At 40.5% G+C, this 18,278-nt stretch overlaps 1 protein-coding gene across 9 annotated transcripts in view; it reads right to left on the minus strand.

Annotated features, from left to right (window-relative positions):
- CEP112 (centrosomal protein 112) overlaps positions 1-18,278 on the minus strand; it is a 357,419-nt gene that overhangs the window by 207,273 nt on the left and 131,868 nt on the right. For all 9 annotated transcript variants that reach the window (XR_012154913.1, XM_073311620.1, XM_073311622.1 and 6 more), the window contains one exon: positions 208-343. Coding sequence is in view for 8 of the 9 variants with exons in the window: in XM_073311620.1 (XP_073167721.1) it covers positions 208-343 (136 nt within the window). In the remaining variant the exon portion in view is untranslated. The remainder of the gene's footprint in view (positions 1-207; positions 344-18,278) is intronic.

The following is an 18,278-nucleotide window of genomic DNA, read 5'->3' on the forward strand; positions in this document are numbered from 1 at the left end:
GCCATGTAACAATGACAATCCTGGCTTTCTTATAAAGATGAATCAACTGCTAACAGCCCCCTCTGACTTGCTAGCAAAGTCACTACATTGTGAAAGATTTTGATGTAGCACTATCAAGTGAAACATGTTTCTGGCATTATAAGATCAGAATATGCTACCCTACTGAGACAGAGAGTTTCAGAAAGGCTGGCATTGTGACCTTCTCACCTGCTGTTTCATTTCAGCATAGACTTTTTCTGAGTTCAACTCCACCTGCCGCTTAAACTCCTCCAGGGCAGCATCTGCCTGCTGGGCCTGCAGCTTCTGTACCTCTGTCACCCGAGTCAGCTGCTCCTCCTTCTCCCTAGAAAGTCACAGAAAATTTTCAGAGTTCAAGTATCAAATAAAAGAACAAGTGTGCTGGTGTAAAAGAAAGGCCTTTAACCCTATCAGTTTAAAATAGTATTCAGGTTTCAATTTCCTGTCCCAGCTTATGCCAAACTTTCCTCAGTAATACTTTGAAGAACAGAACAGTAACCTGGGTAAGAAGTCTAGAATTATTTTTCACTTTCTCTTATTGGATTTAGCAAGCCTGTACATAGTACGGATATCATGAAAGCAACACCACCTTCAAAGCCCTCAACTAAGTCATGACAGCTTAAATAATACAGCTTTATTGTGCCACATATAAACTCTTTCTTTAATCTTTCCTTCAATAACTATAATGTATCTTCCACTGATATTTAAATGAAAAAAATGCTTTACAGTAAGACTATATTGTTCCATTAACTGACCACGATCATGTCCCCTGTACATCTCTGCCAAGGGAGACAGGATTATTCAACTGCCTGGCATAAAATGTTAGTATCGAGAACATGAGGCACATGGTACCTGCATAGTCAAATCTAGTGAAAACCCTTAATACTATGTTTTAGAGTAGCAGCCATGTTAGTCTGTATTCACAAAAAGAAAAGGAGGACTTTTGGCACCTTAGAGACAAACAAATTTATTTGAGCATAAGCTTTCAGGGGCTATAGCTCACTTCATCGGATACATCAATACTATGATACCTATTCAGCCTTTACAGAAGTGACAGGAGTTAAATTTCCAAGTCTTATTATCCCAAGGCACTATATCTTAATATATCAAAGAATGAATTACTATTTTTAGGAGTCTGTACACATATTTGCATTGTTGTTTTTAAAATATTTACAAATTATCAAGATGTAACAAAACTATCAAGATATACATATGTAAATATATGTATATAAGCAAAAAATCATATGCATCTGCCACTGTACTGACATATCACTGTCCTAATTAGTAAATAATTTTTACACATTTTGATGCAAACTTTTAAAAGGAAGAAAAATAAGTTAATCAGAAATGTTTAAGGATACTACATTTTAAATATCAAAGGCTAGATCATAGAAACACCTTTTAGCACACATAGGCATAGCATGGTGGCATAAATGGCAACAGAAAAATAGTTAAAACAAGGCCTGGATCGAATAGTGGTTCTGGTTGACATTTTCATTTTATACACAGGGATAGCTCCTTATGGTGAATATCCCATTTCTTGACTCAAATGATTGCCATTAAAATCAGACATGTTAGAAATGGAAAAGACCAACTAAGTTATCTAACCCATCACCCTGCCAGCACTGAGCTCACTATACACCAACAAGGAATCTTTTAATAAAGGTCTGGGAACTGCCAATTCTGATATGCTGGAAGTTGTTGCATTCACATCCGCTTCTACTGCTTTCATAACACACTTTGACAAAGAAAGCATCCTAAATCTTCGCAAGTTGGAGGACCAGAAGAGGATTCTATCCTCCAAAAGATCAAATAACTTTTGTAGATTATGGCTAAATACACACAGAAAACTAAATGGTGATGTAACACAAAAATATATTTGAAAAAATACCCTACATTTCTGCTGACCTGTACCACCGTAAGAGAACTCAGACGTAAGGAGACTGGGAATTCTCTAATATAGAGCATACCTATTTTTCCCCCCTCCATGTAAAAAAGGAACTGGGGACAACAAAAAGACACACATGCTAATTTTAATTATGATGTTTAGTTGGATTTTCTCACAAAATACATTGGAAATATCCTGGTGAAAACAGTTCTGCCATTTTTCTTTGTCAACCACCTTAGCCTTTTCATGCTCTCGCCGTAATATTGTTAGCTGGTAATATATAACCCTTAGGCAAACATTCTTTATGCTCAATGCCAAAACATTTCCATTTTCTAGTTTCCTTTTATGGACTGCGTAAAGATGCAATCCTCTACATGAATTTAATGCACCACATTTCCAACCCACTTACATACCAGTAGCTTGTTCTTTTCACAAACAAGCAGTACCAGCTGTTTTTTCTTTATATAAAACATTGTTTTATTTCTGTAACAGTCCCTTAATTTAACCTATGAAAATTAAATATTGCTTCTTGGTTACTTTTAAAACTATGTACATATTAAGTTGGCTCAACCTCCTTTGCATTCCCTATGATCTTGTCTGAACAATGTAGGTCTCCCCGTATTCTTTTACACTAGCACACTTTTCTCATGTTTCATTAAGCCAAAGTTCTTTGGAGTGATATATACTTAATGGCATTTCCTTTGTTTTGTCATGTTTCACACTTTAAGCAGAAAAATAATAATGATGATTCATAACATTTGGCAATTCTATGGTAGCTTCCACCCAAGATTCTCAAAACACTTTACAAACATTATTGGATTACTCTCAAAATATTGCTGTGAGGAAGGCAGGGAGCACCATTTTTCTGATAGGAAACCTGAGGCACAGCAAGGTTAGGCAACTCGTCCAATGACACAGCAAGACAGTGACTGAGCCAGGAACAGACCTCAGAACTCCTGACTCCTAGTTCTATGCTTGAACTACTAAACCATTCTCCCTTTTAAAAGATTACACACAGATAAGTGGCACAAAACCAATATATGGTTTTATCTCTCTGTAGATTCAATGTGCAGAGGGAACTTCTAGGTTTTAATTTGTATCATACCATATGATAGTCAGGAGCTATGGGTTTAATGATATTTGATACAGTTTACAATTACAAAAACACAGGCAAATTTCTCAGAACTTATGTACTGAGTATAGCTCAATTGCCAAGAATCCTCCTGCACTATCACATGACAGTTGAGTCATGCATTGAGCCAGACACTTTACCTTCATATCTAGACCCAATCATCCCCCTGAAATCCATGCACTGACAGGGGGCATCTGCATGTAGAAATTGGGGAAGGAGAAGGTTCAAAGCAGAGATAAGAAGAACATGTATCATTCCCCCCTCTTCCAGCCCCATTGGGATTCTACAAGAAAATTAATGCAGCATAGGTTGAATTAATTTTCCGCTGGGTCCCTGTATGCTGTAGAACCTCTTTAAAGTGAGGCAACAAAAGCAGACAAACTGGAGAGATCCTAGCAGAATGCCACCAGTAAGGTGCTGCTCAGGAGAACTAATTTAGAGGAAACATGGCAAGGGGAATCTCAATGTCTTTGTAATCCTCCCCAAGGCCCCTACCGTAGGTAACTCAATCCTGGGAGACAATTTACTCTTCCTGTCCATCTGAAGCCTTAGCATCAATTCCAGATAAAAAGTAAACTCAAACATGCAGCCTATTCAAACATATCCCCACTGATAATTGACAAGAGACAATGGAATTAATTGTCTAGCCAATAACGTGATAAAGTTAAATTTAAAAGGAGGTGTCAGCAGGGCCAGCTCCAGATTTTTTGCCATCCCAAGCGGCAGGAGGGGGGTGGGGGTCGTGAGGGGAGACAACCCTGATTGAGCTGCTGCCGAAGTGGAAGGGAGGGAATTAAGGACCTGCCACCGAATTGACGCTGAAGACCTGGACATGCTGCCCCAATAACTGATGGAGTGTTGCCCCTTTCTATTGGCCGCCCCAGGCACCTGCTTCCTTCGCTGGTACCTAGAGCTGGCCCTGGGTGTCAGTCTTCATGCTATTAAAGAACTTCCTAATTGGTTTTCATGCATCCACTTTCTTGAAGACTAGAGTTTCATAGTGAAATATTATGAAATAAATGCAATGAACTCTACTTAACCTTTAGAAATCTGATTTTATGTACGCACCTTCCTTTCCTTCAAGGATTTAATCCCATGAACTGATACAACATGCTCATTATAATCAGGAATAAGACTTCATTTTTTTCAAGGGTGTGGGCGTCAGTACTGTCTACTTGTTATGCATTTAAGATTTATATTGGAGCTTAGAAAACATGTACAACAATGGACTGTGGTTCACAAATGTAAGAGCAGCTTTATTTTTTCCCCCAGACATTGAGCAGTGTGCCTTGCATGAAGCACTAAAATATTCACTTTGAAGATTATTTTTTCTGTTGTACTAGTTGTGGGGCCCAGTACAATGCACTTACATCACTCAAATCCCCTAAAGCTGAGCTGGCATGAATATAAAAAAAAAAAAAGGGTGAATTTACTCTTTGGCCCCAATTTATTTATAAAAAAGCAGCAAATTCCCCTTGTGTCAGTGTATAAAGGGTAAGGCAACAGAATTAGCAGTCTTACACAAGCACAAATTATCACAGTTAAAGTTGACTATGAAGACTAGGATGGCAATTTGAGAAAGAAGCACTGTGAAGTGTATTTATAAATGGAGTATAAAATGTTTTTATTTACTTTTCCTTACTGCTTCATCATAATCATTTCCCTCGGCTTCTAGAATGTCTTCCTGGAGAAGATAATCAAATGCAGTAAGCTATTACAGTATTACAAATCATATCAATGGAAAACAGGGGTGGTCCAGTGATTTACATGAGATAGAATAACCCCGAGAGGCTCTCTCAGATGTAGTATGAACCAGTATTATTGTGAGTAAGGTTCCCAAGGGCCTTTGGATGCCTACCACAATAAAATAAATACATAAATAAATAAAGGCAACACTGGCAGAATGGTAACCTAGGGTAGGGAAGATAAGCCAATCTATAAACCAGCCATTCCCAGCATAAAGAACCCACCAAGCACAAGTCTTCCATTCATTATGACATTTCAAAATTCTCTCTCTCTCTCTCTCACACACACACACACACTTAGATATGTATAAACACTTACAAAACATTCCTGGGTGATTAATTTTATTCCCTACCCCCACTGCTCAGCACACACACAATCTGTAATTTCTAGGGGTTTTCAGTAATATTGAAAATTTGTAGGTCATAACAGTCCTTAATGTTTTCTTGTTAAAATGATACCAGTCAGTCAGATTCATGACTATGTAAGCTCTTTGCCAAGTCCTCTTATATTTCTGGCAGCTGTGGAAACCCACTTACAGGGACTCAGCGGCCTAATGCTTATAAAGTTTGGTGAAACCTATAAAAGGAGATGAAGTAATCACTTTGACAAAGATTTATTTTACAGAAGAGTACGTTTTCCTGCAGCCTAATGGCACGGGCACAGAAGACAAGAGTCTGAAATATCCAGTTTATGAGCAAGGTGTATGTACTAAAATTCAGCATGAAACATGCCACAGTAAGGCAAAATTGCTCTCCCTTTCCATGCTTTCTATGCCAAAAATATTTGTGAAGACAGTATTAACATAGATGGCTTCATTTACAATCCTGAGATTTGTCATGTGCCAGCCACTTCAACTTCCTTAAAAATAAAGAAAAAGAATTTTTAAAAGGAACACATTAGCATAGTCTACCTTCTGCTAAGTATTCCTGCCATTTAAAATTGATGTATTTGGCTAACCTAGGCATTTGGCAACTACTGAAATCACTGAAAGCTTTTTCTATGGAAGCTAGAATAATGCCCATTATGTTAATTTTGGGATCAGATTCTGACTTGGATTATGTGCCTGTTTAAGGGCATAAGAGTGGATTAAGAACCCAATTTCTTTCCCAGTGTGTGATACCATGACTTTAGGTTCATGCCACTAGGTGTAGGCAAGGCTATTCACCCATTTACACTATCCCTGGAGCAGCTGAGTGAGGACTAAATGGAGATTCCCACTCACTGTCATTGGAGCAGATATAGTGCAGGTGAGTAATAATTTACCGATGGTGTAGGCCAGAAGAATATTACTACTCCCCAGCAGCTAGGAAGATGCAGAGGATGGACTGTTAGTCAGAAGTATGACACCTGAGTCACAGTGCCTCCTAGGGCTGTTCCTGGAAGGTGAGGGCTTAGGAGCCATCCGTTTGCTTAGGGCCACAATCTAGCCCTTAGTTACTGATAGTCACACCAGCTACAATATGGATAATGACAGGAACATTTCATCATTATTAGTTTCTGAGAGTGGCATGCTGACCGCAAGCCGTAACAGCTTCACAATCCCAGGGTAGTTAAAAAGAAAAAAAAATTTAAAAATGGTCACAAGAAAAGAAAACAATGTAATTTATAATGCCCAGGTATCATTGTGGAGTTGCACTGAAGCAAGGGAGATTTAGGTTACGTATTAAGAAAAACTTCCTAACTATAAGGATAGCTAAGTACTGGAACAGGCTTCCAAGGGAGATTGTGGAATTCCTATCATTAGAGATTTTAAAGAACAAATGAGACCAGTGGTTCTCAAACTTTTTTTTCATGGACCACTTGAAAATTGCCGAGGGTCTCGGCAGACCACTTAATGATCTTTCCAAATGTTGTTTGTACCGGTAGCTAACTATTGTAAAGCTAACTTTGGATAAAAGCACTATATTAAAACACCCTTAATAATAATTTATATTTTTTTGTTCTACAAATAAAAGCACACAACTCATATTTTCATATCAGCAGTCTTACCTTTCTAATGTGATCGATGTGCCCTCTCTCCCCCGCCGCAGCAGCCCCTGAGCTGGAGCTGGGAAGGAGGGGGGAGGTATCTCCCTCTTACCCCCACTGCAGCAGCCCCTGAACTGGGGCTGAGAAGGAGGGGGGTATCTCCCCACGACAGCAGCCACAGAGCTGAGGCTGGGAAGGAGAGCCGTCTGTCCCCGGCAGCTGCAGCCCTGGAGGTGGGGAAAGTCACCTCTTTCTCTGGTCGCCGCAGCCCTGCACATCCCAAATTCCCTCCCACCTACCTCCTATTCCCCGCAAGGCCACCATCTCACTTTTCACGTGTGTCTTCTCCAGGGTCAAGGCACTTAATTAATGGAGCCATGCCTGTGCGGATTCACTAATTAGGTGGATGGCCCCTCATTCTCTCATGTGCGACCGCCCAGATGCACACCTTAGAAGGAACTATCTGCGGACCACCTTTAAATGGAGCTTATGGACCACTGGTGGTCCACAGACCAGTTTGAGAACCTCTAGATTAGATGAATACCTATCTGGGATGGTCTAGGTATACTTGGCCCTGAATCATCATAAAGAACTGGATTAGATGACTGCTCAAGATTCCTTCCAGACCTATGAATTTGTTATTCTTTTCAATGCAATTGTCCTCATGATTTAAAATGTCTTTCCTACCAGAAGAATAAAGAGAATTTCAGACGGGTAGTAAATACTCAATAGTTCATTCATTAAAGTGTATAAAAAGATTGCATTTAATATATATTTGGTTTCTAACATATCTCAAATACTTTTGGAAACTTAATGCCTTTTTGTTTCAAATTTTCTTGTTTTTCCCCCTATATGTATTAAAAAATAATGCAACTTAAACAGCTCTGGGATACCACCACTATAAAACCTACTGTTTCCAGTTTGAGTTATCTTACCCCAGTATCAACTATCTAGAAAGATCTCCTCTATCACCCCCACCCTTTTGTCTTGTGCAGTGTGGTCTAAAATGGCCGGGGATGGGTGGGTGGGGGGGGGAGGAACTGCCTAAAACCTATTGTTCAACTGCTATGTCACACACTTCAGTGCCATCCAGGTGCAGAAAAACAGCTCAGCTAGACGGAGAGGGGAAAAATTGCCTCAAGTTCAAATACAGCACTCCCCTCAAAACAAAAGGAACTTCTCAGTTAAAGTTCCCAAGCGGTTTCCTAACCACCTTAACTCTGCCTAGGCTCTCACTGAGCTGTAACAGCATCGGGCAAATACAAATTTGGCTTTTGTGGCAGATATTTAAGAGCCCTCTTTAGAAGAAGTCTCGTTGTTATGTAATAAGCATTATGCAAACAATGTGCACTTAATTGGGTACTTAACGGAAGCACCCCGTATGTAATAAGTCTTCCCATGCAGCTACCCATTTTACGTTCAACTATATATTAGCTTCTGTTCATTCCCTCTGAAGTACCTGGCATTGGCCACTGTTGGCAGACAGAATACTGGGTTAGATGGACCTTTGGTCTGACCCAGTATGGCCGTTCTTATTTAGGTGGCCATGAGCAGCAGATCTAGGGGGGAATTCTCCACTTTCCCTCACCACTCTACCTCTGAGTGGCCAAGCAGCCAGAAAAAAACATGCAAAGCTATTTTTGAAGAGTATATTGGGTGTGAGATGAACACCATAAACACAGAGCAATATGGTTACTTGCACAGAGAAAAATTTGGCTGTGCTGAAAGGAGGTCGATTTACAACTGTCTAATGAGATAATGAAAACCATGGACTGCAAGCACTGTGTGCAAACACTGACTGCCCCACTTGTTAAAATCCATTTGATATAAAGCTTAAGTACATTTGTAAGGAGAAGTAGATTTTAAAAATGAATCCTATTTCTCTCTCTCACCTAAAACACTCAACCCATATACAAAGTCCACATCTGCTAAACCTGTGGTGGCATAACACATGTCATTTATACATGTATCTACCTATCTCTTCCTATGACATACATTCGAAGAACATGGGTGATAGCTATATTAATTTTTATGAATGTTATATTTATATAATCTGTGGGTTTGATGTTTGATGGTTTGCTTGTTAAGTATGAAGTCAGTTAACTTCGTTCCTGCAAACAAAGCTAATGACTCTAGACAACTCTAATTGCCTTGTGCTCAAATGGACAATATAGGAAATCCAGGGTTGGAAAATTATCTCTGATCCCCTCTGGAGAAATTCACAAACCACTATGGACCAGGTTCTGGGAACTCTGAAATGGTTAAAAGACAGCCTGTGAATTCAGAGAGAGCCTCTAACAGAGAGCGGGTCTGCAGAGATGCAGGCTGAACCTCAGACTCAGCAGGGGTGACTGGGAAAAGTGGAACCTGCCTAAATGGGCAAGGAAAGGATAAGGTTAAGAGGCATGTAGATTCTTTTTACTTTTAACCCTTTTCTCTCTACTTGTGATGTTCCTATGGATGGATAAATCATAATTTATTTTGAACAAGCTGTTTTCTGCCACTGCTGTTACCAGCCTGGGTCACAGGTCCTGGAGAGGATTCCATCACAGGGGGGAAAACCAGCTGGATCTGCTGTAAGTAAATACAGGTGGTAAACATGAGGTTCTGTCGCCTGTTGATACAGTCTAAAACTGAGATGAACCAAGGGGCTCTACTCAGAGAGGTGCAGAAGTAGGCCTGTAACCTGAAAGAAGTGCCCCCAGAGAGACTTTCTCTATCCTTATTCTACAGCTAATTCATAGAATATCAGGGTTGGAAGGGACCTCAGGAGGTCATCTAGTCCAACGCCCTGCTGAAAGCAGGACCAATCCCCAATTTTTGCCCCAGTTCCCTAAATGGCCCCCTCAAGGATTGAACTCACAACCCTGGGTTTAGCAGGCCAATGCTCAAACCACTGAGCTATCATCCCTCCAAATTTGCATATAACAATTTAACTGGATGTATGAGGGAGACTGCACAAATGGGTGGACTATTTTGCCAACTGCTGCCCTCACAAATCAACACAAATCTCCCAGCACAATCTCCCAGACACAAATCATCACAACACTGCAACCAGCATTCACAATTACCCCAAACACATAAGCACAGCACACACACCTCTCATTCACCATCTACACAACTCTCCCCACACAACACAATCCACACACAAATCAAAATAACCACCCACACAACACCACACACAACACTCACTATAAACTCCCAACAGCACTCTGAAGCCTAGAATGTTGCGTCAGTGGGAAGCAACAGAAACTGCTACAAGCATGGTTGACAGGTCCTTTTGCTTGGAATATCATCAGGTTCATTCATCACTGGGCTTCACAGTTTGTTACCATGCAATTTTTAAGTTCTCAAACATTTTTTTTTAATCACTTGACTTTACACCAGTGTGACAGCACAGATTTTCAGCTACTAGTAGATATATAATGACGTATCCTGTCAATGAATGCAGGGTCAACGTTAAAGTGACTGTGGCCCTCTGTGGGAGAATAGTGAGAACTGAATTTTTAAGTAAGAATTGCCTGAATTTTTTTTTTTAACATGTAAATTCTCAAGGACTGAGTACAAACATTTAAAAACATCACGACTCTTCTGTGAAATAGATACCATTATCCCCATTTTACAGATAGGGAAAATGAAAAAGCACAGAGGTTAAGTAACTTGCCCAATATCACACAGATAACAATTAGCTAAAAAAAAAAACCTTCTCTCTTTTTTAAAAACAACTGGATAACGCTTCCTTGACAATGGACAAAACCTTTATGAGTCCCACTGTCAGGTATCAGGGTATGCATGATTGTGGGTTTATGGAGGGTACAGCTGTGGAAAGAGCTTTAAAATTTAATTGCATCCATTTTCTTCCGTTTGTAAAAACAAAGGTATTTTAGTTGTGCATAAGATTACGAAGAAATCAACGACTCAAATAATAATAAAATAAGTAATTAAAAGAGCAGAATATCCTAGTTTCAAGAACTTATTCCTTAACATTGTAAGTTTCTGCTGCAGCAAAGGCCATCCAATAGAACTCAAGTCTCCTTTGCAAGTCTCAATAGACTATGCAGGCATTTAATATGGAGATTTACACTTAATTACAAACTTACAAATGCAGTCACTAAAGTCTTAAAGCATACCTGAATTCCCAAAACATCACTTATGATCTCAGACAGTAAAAAAACTGTGCAAGATAATGGTTCTTCTAAATACATACTCTCCACGGTGCCATTCTCAAATATAATCTGTACTTTCTTCAAAAGGCAGAAGTTAAAAGCCTTACTGTGTGATATTATCAGCTCTGGTATTTACGGCATAAAATATTGAAACATATGAAATTACCAAATACAAGTCCACCCACTGCTTACTACATACTTGCTCCCCAGCAGACAAGTATTCTATACACTCTAGCTAGTAACCCCAATGTCCTGTTCAAATTCTAACTTGAGTAGTTAGACTCAGGTGCAGTATTTGTTTGAAACTCTATTCTTGCTCACCTTCTGTCCTAAATTGCATTGCTGTACACTGTTAAACCAATGCTTTCATATTCCCCGGAGAATATAGTTCCATGTATATAGTTAAAAGTTTGAAGTGTTTTGGGATCTTTTAAAATGAAAAGCACTATTGAATGCAAGATATTGTAGGCAGGTTGATATTTTTATTGTTAAAAATATTAGCTTCCATCCTGAGTCACTTGTTTAAACCAGTTCATCATTTTACTGTATATTTTCTAGTTTATTTAAAGGGTGCCAGTTTTTGGAATGAGTGACAATATTGCTATATTTGTGGTCACTAACATTTCCAGGCATATTTCCTAAGGTGTTGTATCTAGTTAAGTATGAAAGTGGGTAACGAGAATTGACTTTAAATGCCTTCTATAGCTTCAACGGGATCCATTCTTTATTGTCTATCCAGTGCTACAGTGCCATTGGTTCAGAGCTGTTAAACAGTCACCTTGGTCCACCTCCTGGGTAAGAAATAGCTACTAACCTTTGTTCTTTGATATGTGTTGCACGTGTCCATTCCACTGTAGGTGTGTGCACATCCAATGCACAGATTGTGACAAAGTGGCACTGTTCTTAATGTTTCCTCTGAATAGTGTGGGGGTGCCTCAGTTTCCCCATGGCAGTTCTTAAGTATCTAGGGGGCGGGGTAAGGGTGTATGATCATTGCAGAGCCCTAGAGGGCAGGTGTGTGCAGGGGTCTGGACACAGAGAATGGCCGACACCCTGTTTCCTGGCAACTGATGGCCTGGGCCCTTCCCCCCTGCGAGGTGAGAGCTAAAGGGTTGGAGAACTAAGGAATCAGGTGACCTCATGGCCCGGGAAAGGGACAAAGCCCAGAGAAGGAGGGGCTGGAGGGAGTTTCAGTTTGGGGCTGGCCGGGACATGGAGTGAAGTGCAGACGTGGTTGTCTGGCTCACTGCCCCCCAAAATGGACCCAGCTGAGGGGTCCTGTTCTCTGCACCTGCAAGCTCTGTGTTAGACCATGTTCCTGTCGTCTAATAAACCTGTTTTACTGGCTGGCTGAGAGTCCCGTCTGACTGCGAAGTTGGGGGGCAGAACCCTCTGGCTTCCACAGGTGCCCCGCCTGAGCGGACTCGCTGTGGGAAGCGCACGGAGGGGCAGAGGAGGCTGAGTGCTCCGAGGTCAGACCCAGGAAGGTGGAAGCTGTGTGAGCAGTGTGTCCTGAAGACAGGCTGCTCCCAGAAAGGAGACTTCCCCAGAGTCCTGCCTGGCTTCATGGGGAGCAGTTCCAGAGCATCGCCCGGGGACGCCGTGACACAGATGTCAGAGATTTTTTCCCCAGTGGTACCTTTCAGGACGGTCCAAGTGCCCCCTGCTGCCTCTCACCACTGGGCACAGGTGTAGAGAGGAGCCACCCCAACCCCCTCAGTTCCTTCTTACTGGATAGACTCCGGTAGAAAGGGGAACGAGGGTGGGTCACAGAATGGACATGTGTAACACATCTTATGAAAAATCGTTACAGAAAGATTAGCAACCATTTCTTCTTCTTCGAGTGATTGCACAGATCCATTCCACTGTAGGTGACTGACAAGCAGTTCGTTCTGGAGGAAGGCTCGGAGTCTACCTGAACAGGAACTAGAGGACCACACACCCAAATCTGGCATTGTCTCTAGATTCAGCGGAGATGGCCTAGTGTGAGGCAAAAGTAGGGACTGTGGACCAAGTTGCCGCCTTGCAGATGTCCGAGATGGGCACGTGAGTGTGAAAGCCTACAAAAATGTCATGAGACCTGGTTGAATAGGCTAATACCCTCTTCAGGGGAGTCATGTTAGTCAAGTGGTAGCATGAAATCTAAGAATAGAAAATCCAAGAATAGATTCTTTGGGAGGACGCAGGATTGCCCTTCATTCTGTCTGCAATCGCGCTGAACAGCTGCAATGTTGACCTAAATGTCTTAGTCTGATACAGATAAAAAGCCAAAGCTCTTCTAATGACCAGAGAATGGATCTTTTCTTTGTCTTTATGTGTATGAGGCTTTGGAAAGAAAGTTGGTAAGTAAATTGCTTGATTAATGTGTGTGGCACTTTGCACCTCAAAGCAGCACCCTGGAAGCCCCATATTCACCCCGTCATGTAATTATCTCTCTCATACAAAGCATGCCATGTTAGATATCATACAAAAAGTCATGATCTGCTGAAACCCATTGTTCTGTCAAAATACGTATATTGTTAGTGAATATGAAGTTGAGACTTTTCTGTATGATTATTACTGATTATAATATGTTGTACGTTTGAGAGCCTCCATTGCTAGTTCTCCAGTGACAACAAAGGAGGTAACCCACTCCCAGGAGGGTGTTAAACAACCATTAATCAGCAGGGGAGTTGTAATCAAGGGATTTACAATGCTGTAAAAGGTCTGCGCAAGCATCACACAATGGGAGATTGCTCAACTCTCTGAATCAGCAAAGTCCACTAGCCCAGACATGTCCTGGTGTTTTCCAGGCACATGGACTGAGGATATAAAATAGGGGACAGTGCTTCTTCCTCAGCGCTAGTGAATGGGAACAGTGCCAAGAGACCTGTGCTGACAGAAGCACTCCACACCACTGCCATGTCCGACTAACGTTGCTCCAACTCTGGTCTGAATGCGGCTTCCATCAACCTGAACCTTAGCTTAGCCTCCCTGTCCTTTTTCGTACGAGACTTGAGCTGGCGACAGATCTGGCAATGCTCTTGTACCTGAGCCTGAGCCACTAATTCCTCCAAGGCAAGATCTCAAAAGAGAACTTCTTGCTTGGTTCTAGTACGAGGGGAAGGTAGCTGGTGACTCTGGAGCAGATTTTTATGATGCTTATCCAAAAAAAGGCAGATTATGGTGGATGTGAGGATGACCTGGAAGCTGGTGGAAAACCCCAAGGGTTCCAGAAGGGCCACTGGTACTGGACTGGGACCCAATTATGCCCAGGCCAGCAATCTTTATGTGACTGCCAACGCTGGGGATGAAATGGTGTGTGATTGTTTCACTCCTTCCCCTGTGAGTACTGAACCAATGTCCCAGCAGAGTTTTACAGGGTCTCCACCTAAAATTCCAGCTCCCCCTCCCCACATCATGCTGAATTATACATAGAATTCTGTACTGTTTCTTTTTCTCGGGCAATATTAAATGGCTACATTTCACCCAAGAAGTGTCTGTGTTTTAAAGATGGATACAATGTTTTGATAAATTAGGCATGTGTTTAAGTACTTAGCTAAATCAGGGTGATAATGCCCAAAGGAGAGATGAAAAGGACCCAACACTTGGATCGCCAAAGGAAAGATTTACACCATTTCAGTGATTCAGGGCATGAGACTGTTCCCATTAAAGCCACTCGCAAAACTCCCACTGATGTCAATGGAACAAGGATCAGGCCATAGTTTTGTTTTATTCTTTACTATCAGCGGTAAAGCCCACTTGGAAGAATGCAAGATCAGAGTCAAACATGAAGATGTAACAGAGATCATAAAGCACAGAATGTTAAGTAGCTGTAAAATCCCAAATTTAAAATTTACCCTGCTCAAAAATTTTGAAATTATCCAAAAGAAAAACATAGAATTTCAAGGTAGAAGATATTCCAAAATCTGCTGTAAATATTTTCTTGTCTATAAACAATATATGCACAAAATAACCATTAGAAGATTCACATGTATCACCATCTACCACAGATAGCTGATATTTTATCGTATTTTTCTGAACGAAAAATAGAAAGTAAGGCCCTAATCCGGCCATCTGATCTGCATGGGAATACCCTTTTGCCCTCATGGAATCCCATTAATATTAATGGAGATCCATGTAAGTGCAGGAGTTCCCCAACATGTATCCAACTGCAGGATCAAGGACCAACCAGTATTTCAGATTGTAGGGGTGGAGTAACTGTTGGAAAATAAAGATCTCTTAATGATGGTAACTTTATAGACCAGCTTCTCTTTAATTCAATCTTTAAAGATGCAGACTTTTCAGCTGCATAAAATAATAAATACTTAGGATATCATATGCCTTTAGAATTGAGGGGGTTAACATTCTGTACTGTTTATTGTAAAAAAATAATTCTTTATTTTTATGAAGAATTCTCTGAAACACAAAAATACAATTTTACTTTTCATGCTTTATTACATTTAATAAACTGTAATAATGAAATAATAGCTTTTTATATAAATTATACATTAGGTTTAAAAAGCTTGCATCTTATATGTGGTCAAATATCTTCTTTTAGAGGCAGTTATTACCAGCAAACAATGAGGAAACTATGGCTATCTTTTACAATGACAAAGCTCAAACATGTGGAATATATGCAGAACCACTTCTTTTTGGTGTGGAGAGAAAGACAGACAGTGTGAAGTCATTCAAGCGGAATGATAACTAAACCAAAGCCGGATCAAAGGAATGAAGAAGAAAGGCTGAAATGTGAAGCTGAAATATTTATTGACTTCAAAACATCATCCCTGTCCTGTCCCTGGGCACTTTAATATTTTGAAGCTGCTAGAAAGCATTCTAACTTGTATTCTAACTTGAAGAGAAATAAAATAAAAATATGAAGTAGACAATCTTATTTTTTTATTCTGATTTTAAGTATATATGGGCTTGTCTAGCTGAGGAAAGCATGAATCCCACGTATAAAATGTTTACAGTTTGCATAATTTGGGATGTTAACATCAAAAAGCTAGTCTGCATTCTTTCAAGTATGCTGTGACAAATGAATGATATTTAGAATACAATTATTTTAAATGCTTTTTTCATAAACTGCATGTACTTGTTTTACATAAATCATGAGGTGATATTAACTAAACCTCTATATAAAGCCATTAATGTATTTAGAATAAATATTTCATATGTGTAGAAACACAGTTATGAGAAAGAACAGAAATACAATTTAGTTATGTTCAGCAGAAATGCCTTGTAGATTAATTAAGGAGATCATGATTAAATATAATTACTACTATTATTATTTGTATTACCACAGTACCTAGAAGACATAGCCATGGTCCAAGGGGCAGTCACTGTGCAGGAAGGCTATACAAACACAGAACATAAACACACTCCCTGCCCCAAAGAGTTTACAATCTAAGTATAAGAAAAGGGACAGCAGATAGATACCAACAGACAAGGGAGTAAAAGGTAACAATGAGTGAATATTAGTCAGTATGATAAGCAGTGGTCTCAGCACTAGGAATGTAAATACCGTTAAAAGTTAACCGTTCAGATGATTAAAAATATGTCATTTAAACTGTTAAGCAGCTGGGACCGATCCTGCTGGGAGGCACTGCTCTGGCAGGGTGGTGGGGCAGTGTAGCTGGACCCGCACCGGCAACCGCGGGGCCGCAGGTGTTGGCAAGCCAGTCAGCGCAGGGCTGCTGGGGTCAGCCTGGAGTTAACTGTTAAAGAGGGTTAACCAGTAAGAATATTGTTCACCAGTTAACCTTTTACATCCCTACTCAACACACCAGCAGCCTAAGCGTTGTCAAGATTTTTGTAGGCATCACAGCAAAGGAGAGTTTTAATAAATCTTTTGAAGAGGAGTAATGAGGAAGCTGTGCAGATTTTTACATGGAGCTACTCCCAAGTATTAGGAGCAGCATGGAAAAAAGCACAAAGGTGGTTGTTTGAAAATTTAACAAGTAAGCAAGAGAGGCTGGCATCATGGGCTGACTGGAGGCGGGAATCAACATCTCGATAGTGAAAGAGATAAAAGGGAGAGCGAGGATAGACCATGAAGGCCTTGAAAGTGAACTCAAGAAGCTTATATTTGAGAAACAGAGAAAAGAGAGCTAGTAAATGGTCAAGGCTACAGGCTAGGCAAATGGTATTTGCAGCAGCATTCTGCATCGATATGAACAGAGCAAAATTGCATTTGTCAAGTCCAGACACACGGTGGTTACAGTAATTGAGAGACAAGATGATGAAAGCCTGGATGAGAGAGTTAGCTATGCGGATGGATAGGAAATGCCATATTACTCAGATGTTATGCCAAAAGAATCTGCAAGATTTAATCATAGGTTGAATGTGAGGACCTAGAGAGAGGTCCAAGTTGAAGCTGATGCCCAGGTTACAGCTGAGTGACAGGCAGGATGGGAATGCTGTCCATAGGTGATCAAGAAAGGAGACTGCGGGGAGGGCTGAGTTGGGGGCAAGATTAAGAGCTTTTAGCCATATTGAGCTAGATCTGACAGATGGACATTCACAACAAGATGTCAGAGAGCCAGGCTGTGTTTTCAGTTTGGACAGGAGACAGGTCTGGAGCAGAGAGGGAGATCTGAGAATCACAGGCATTTGAGACGGTAGTTGAATTTGTATTAGTGGATGAGATAAAATGTAGATAGAGAAAAGAAAGGCACCAATGACACTGTCTTAAATCACTGGAATCCAAGGACTGGTTCCTTTTCATCTCTTGCCTTTGGATATCATAGCCTCAATTCAGCAAGTTATTTAAGCACATGCCTAACCGCAAGCACATGAGTAGCCCCACTGATGTCAATAGACTACTTTCATGCTTAAATCAGCAACTTTTAAAACCCAGCACAATTTATATCATCATCCCAAATTCCAGTCATGTAATGGTATAAAATACATAATCTGTGCACTTGTAAACAGTGTGATGTTAGAAACCTTAATGGGACAGTGTATTTGGGAAAATTATATTAAAAAGTATATTAAACAATATATCATAAAAGGTGAATCCCTTTGAACTCCCCAGACACTGCCACATTTGTTCATGGTGAGTTTTCACATGGTTAACTCCATGGGACAGATCCTCAGCTGGTATAAAATTATCCTACCTCCATTCATATCAATGGAGCTAGGACAATTTACACCAGCTGAGGATCTGTCCCAGGGGGAGTAAGAGCTGCAGAACCCGGCTAAATATTTTCAGTTTGTTACTCTGATGTTGCAAAATGTCTTTCAAAGTACACTACTCCTAGTGTATTATTTGACCAAGAGGTGGGAGGAAGAAATTGGAAGAAGTTCAAAAACTAGAAATATAGTAAATTAAGGAAACTGGATACTTTCGTTAGACTGGTTTTCATTGCTATCCGAC

This window comes from Lepidochelys kempii, chromosome 14, assembly GCF_965140265.1.
Source record: "Lepidochelys kempii isolate rLepKem1 chromosome 14, rLepKem1.hap2, whole genome shotgun sequence".
In the NCBI taxonomy this organism is placed as follows: domain Eukaryota; kingdom Metazoa; phylum Chordata; order Testudines; family Cheloniidae; genus Lepidochelys; species Lepidochelys kempii.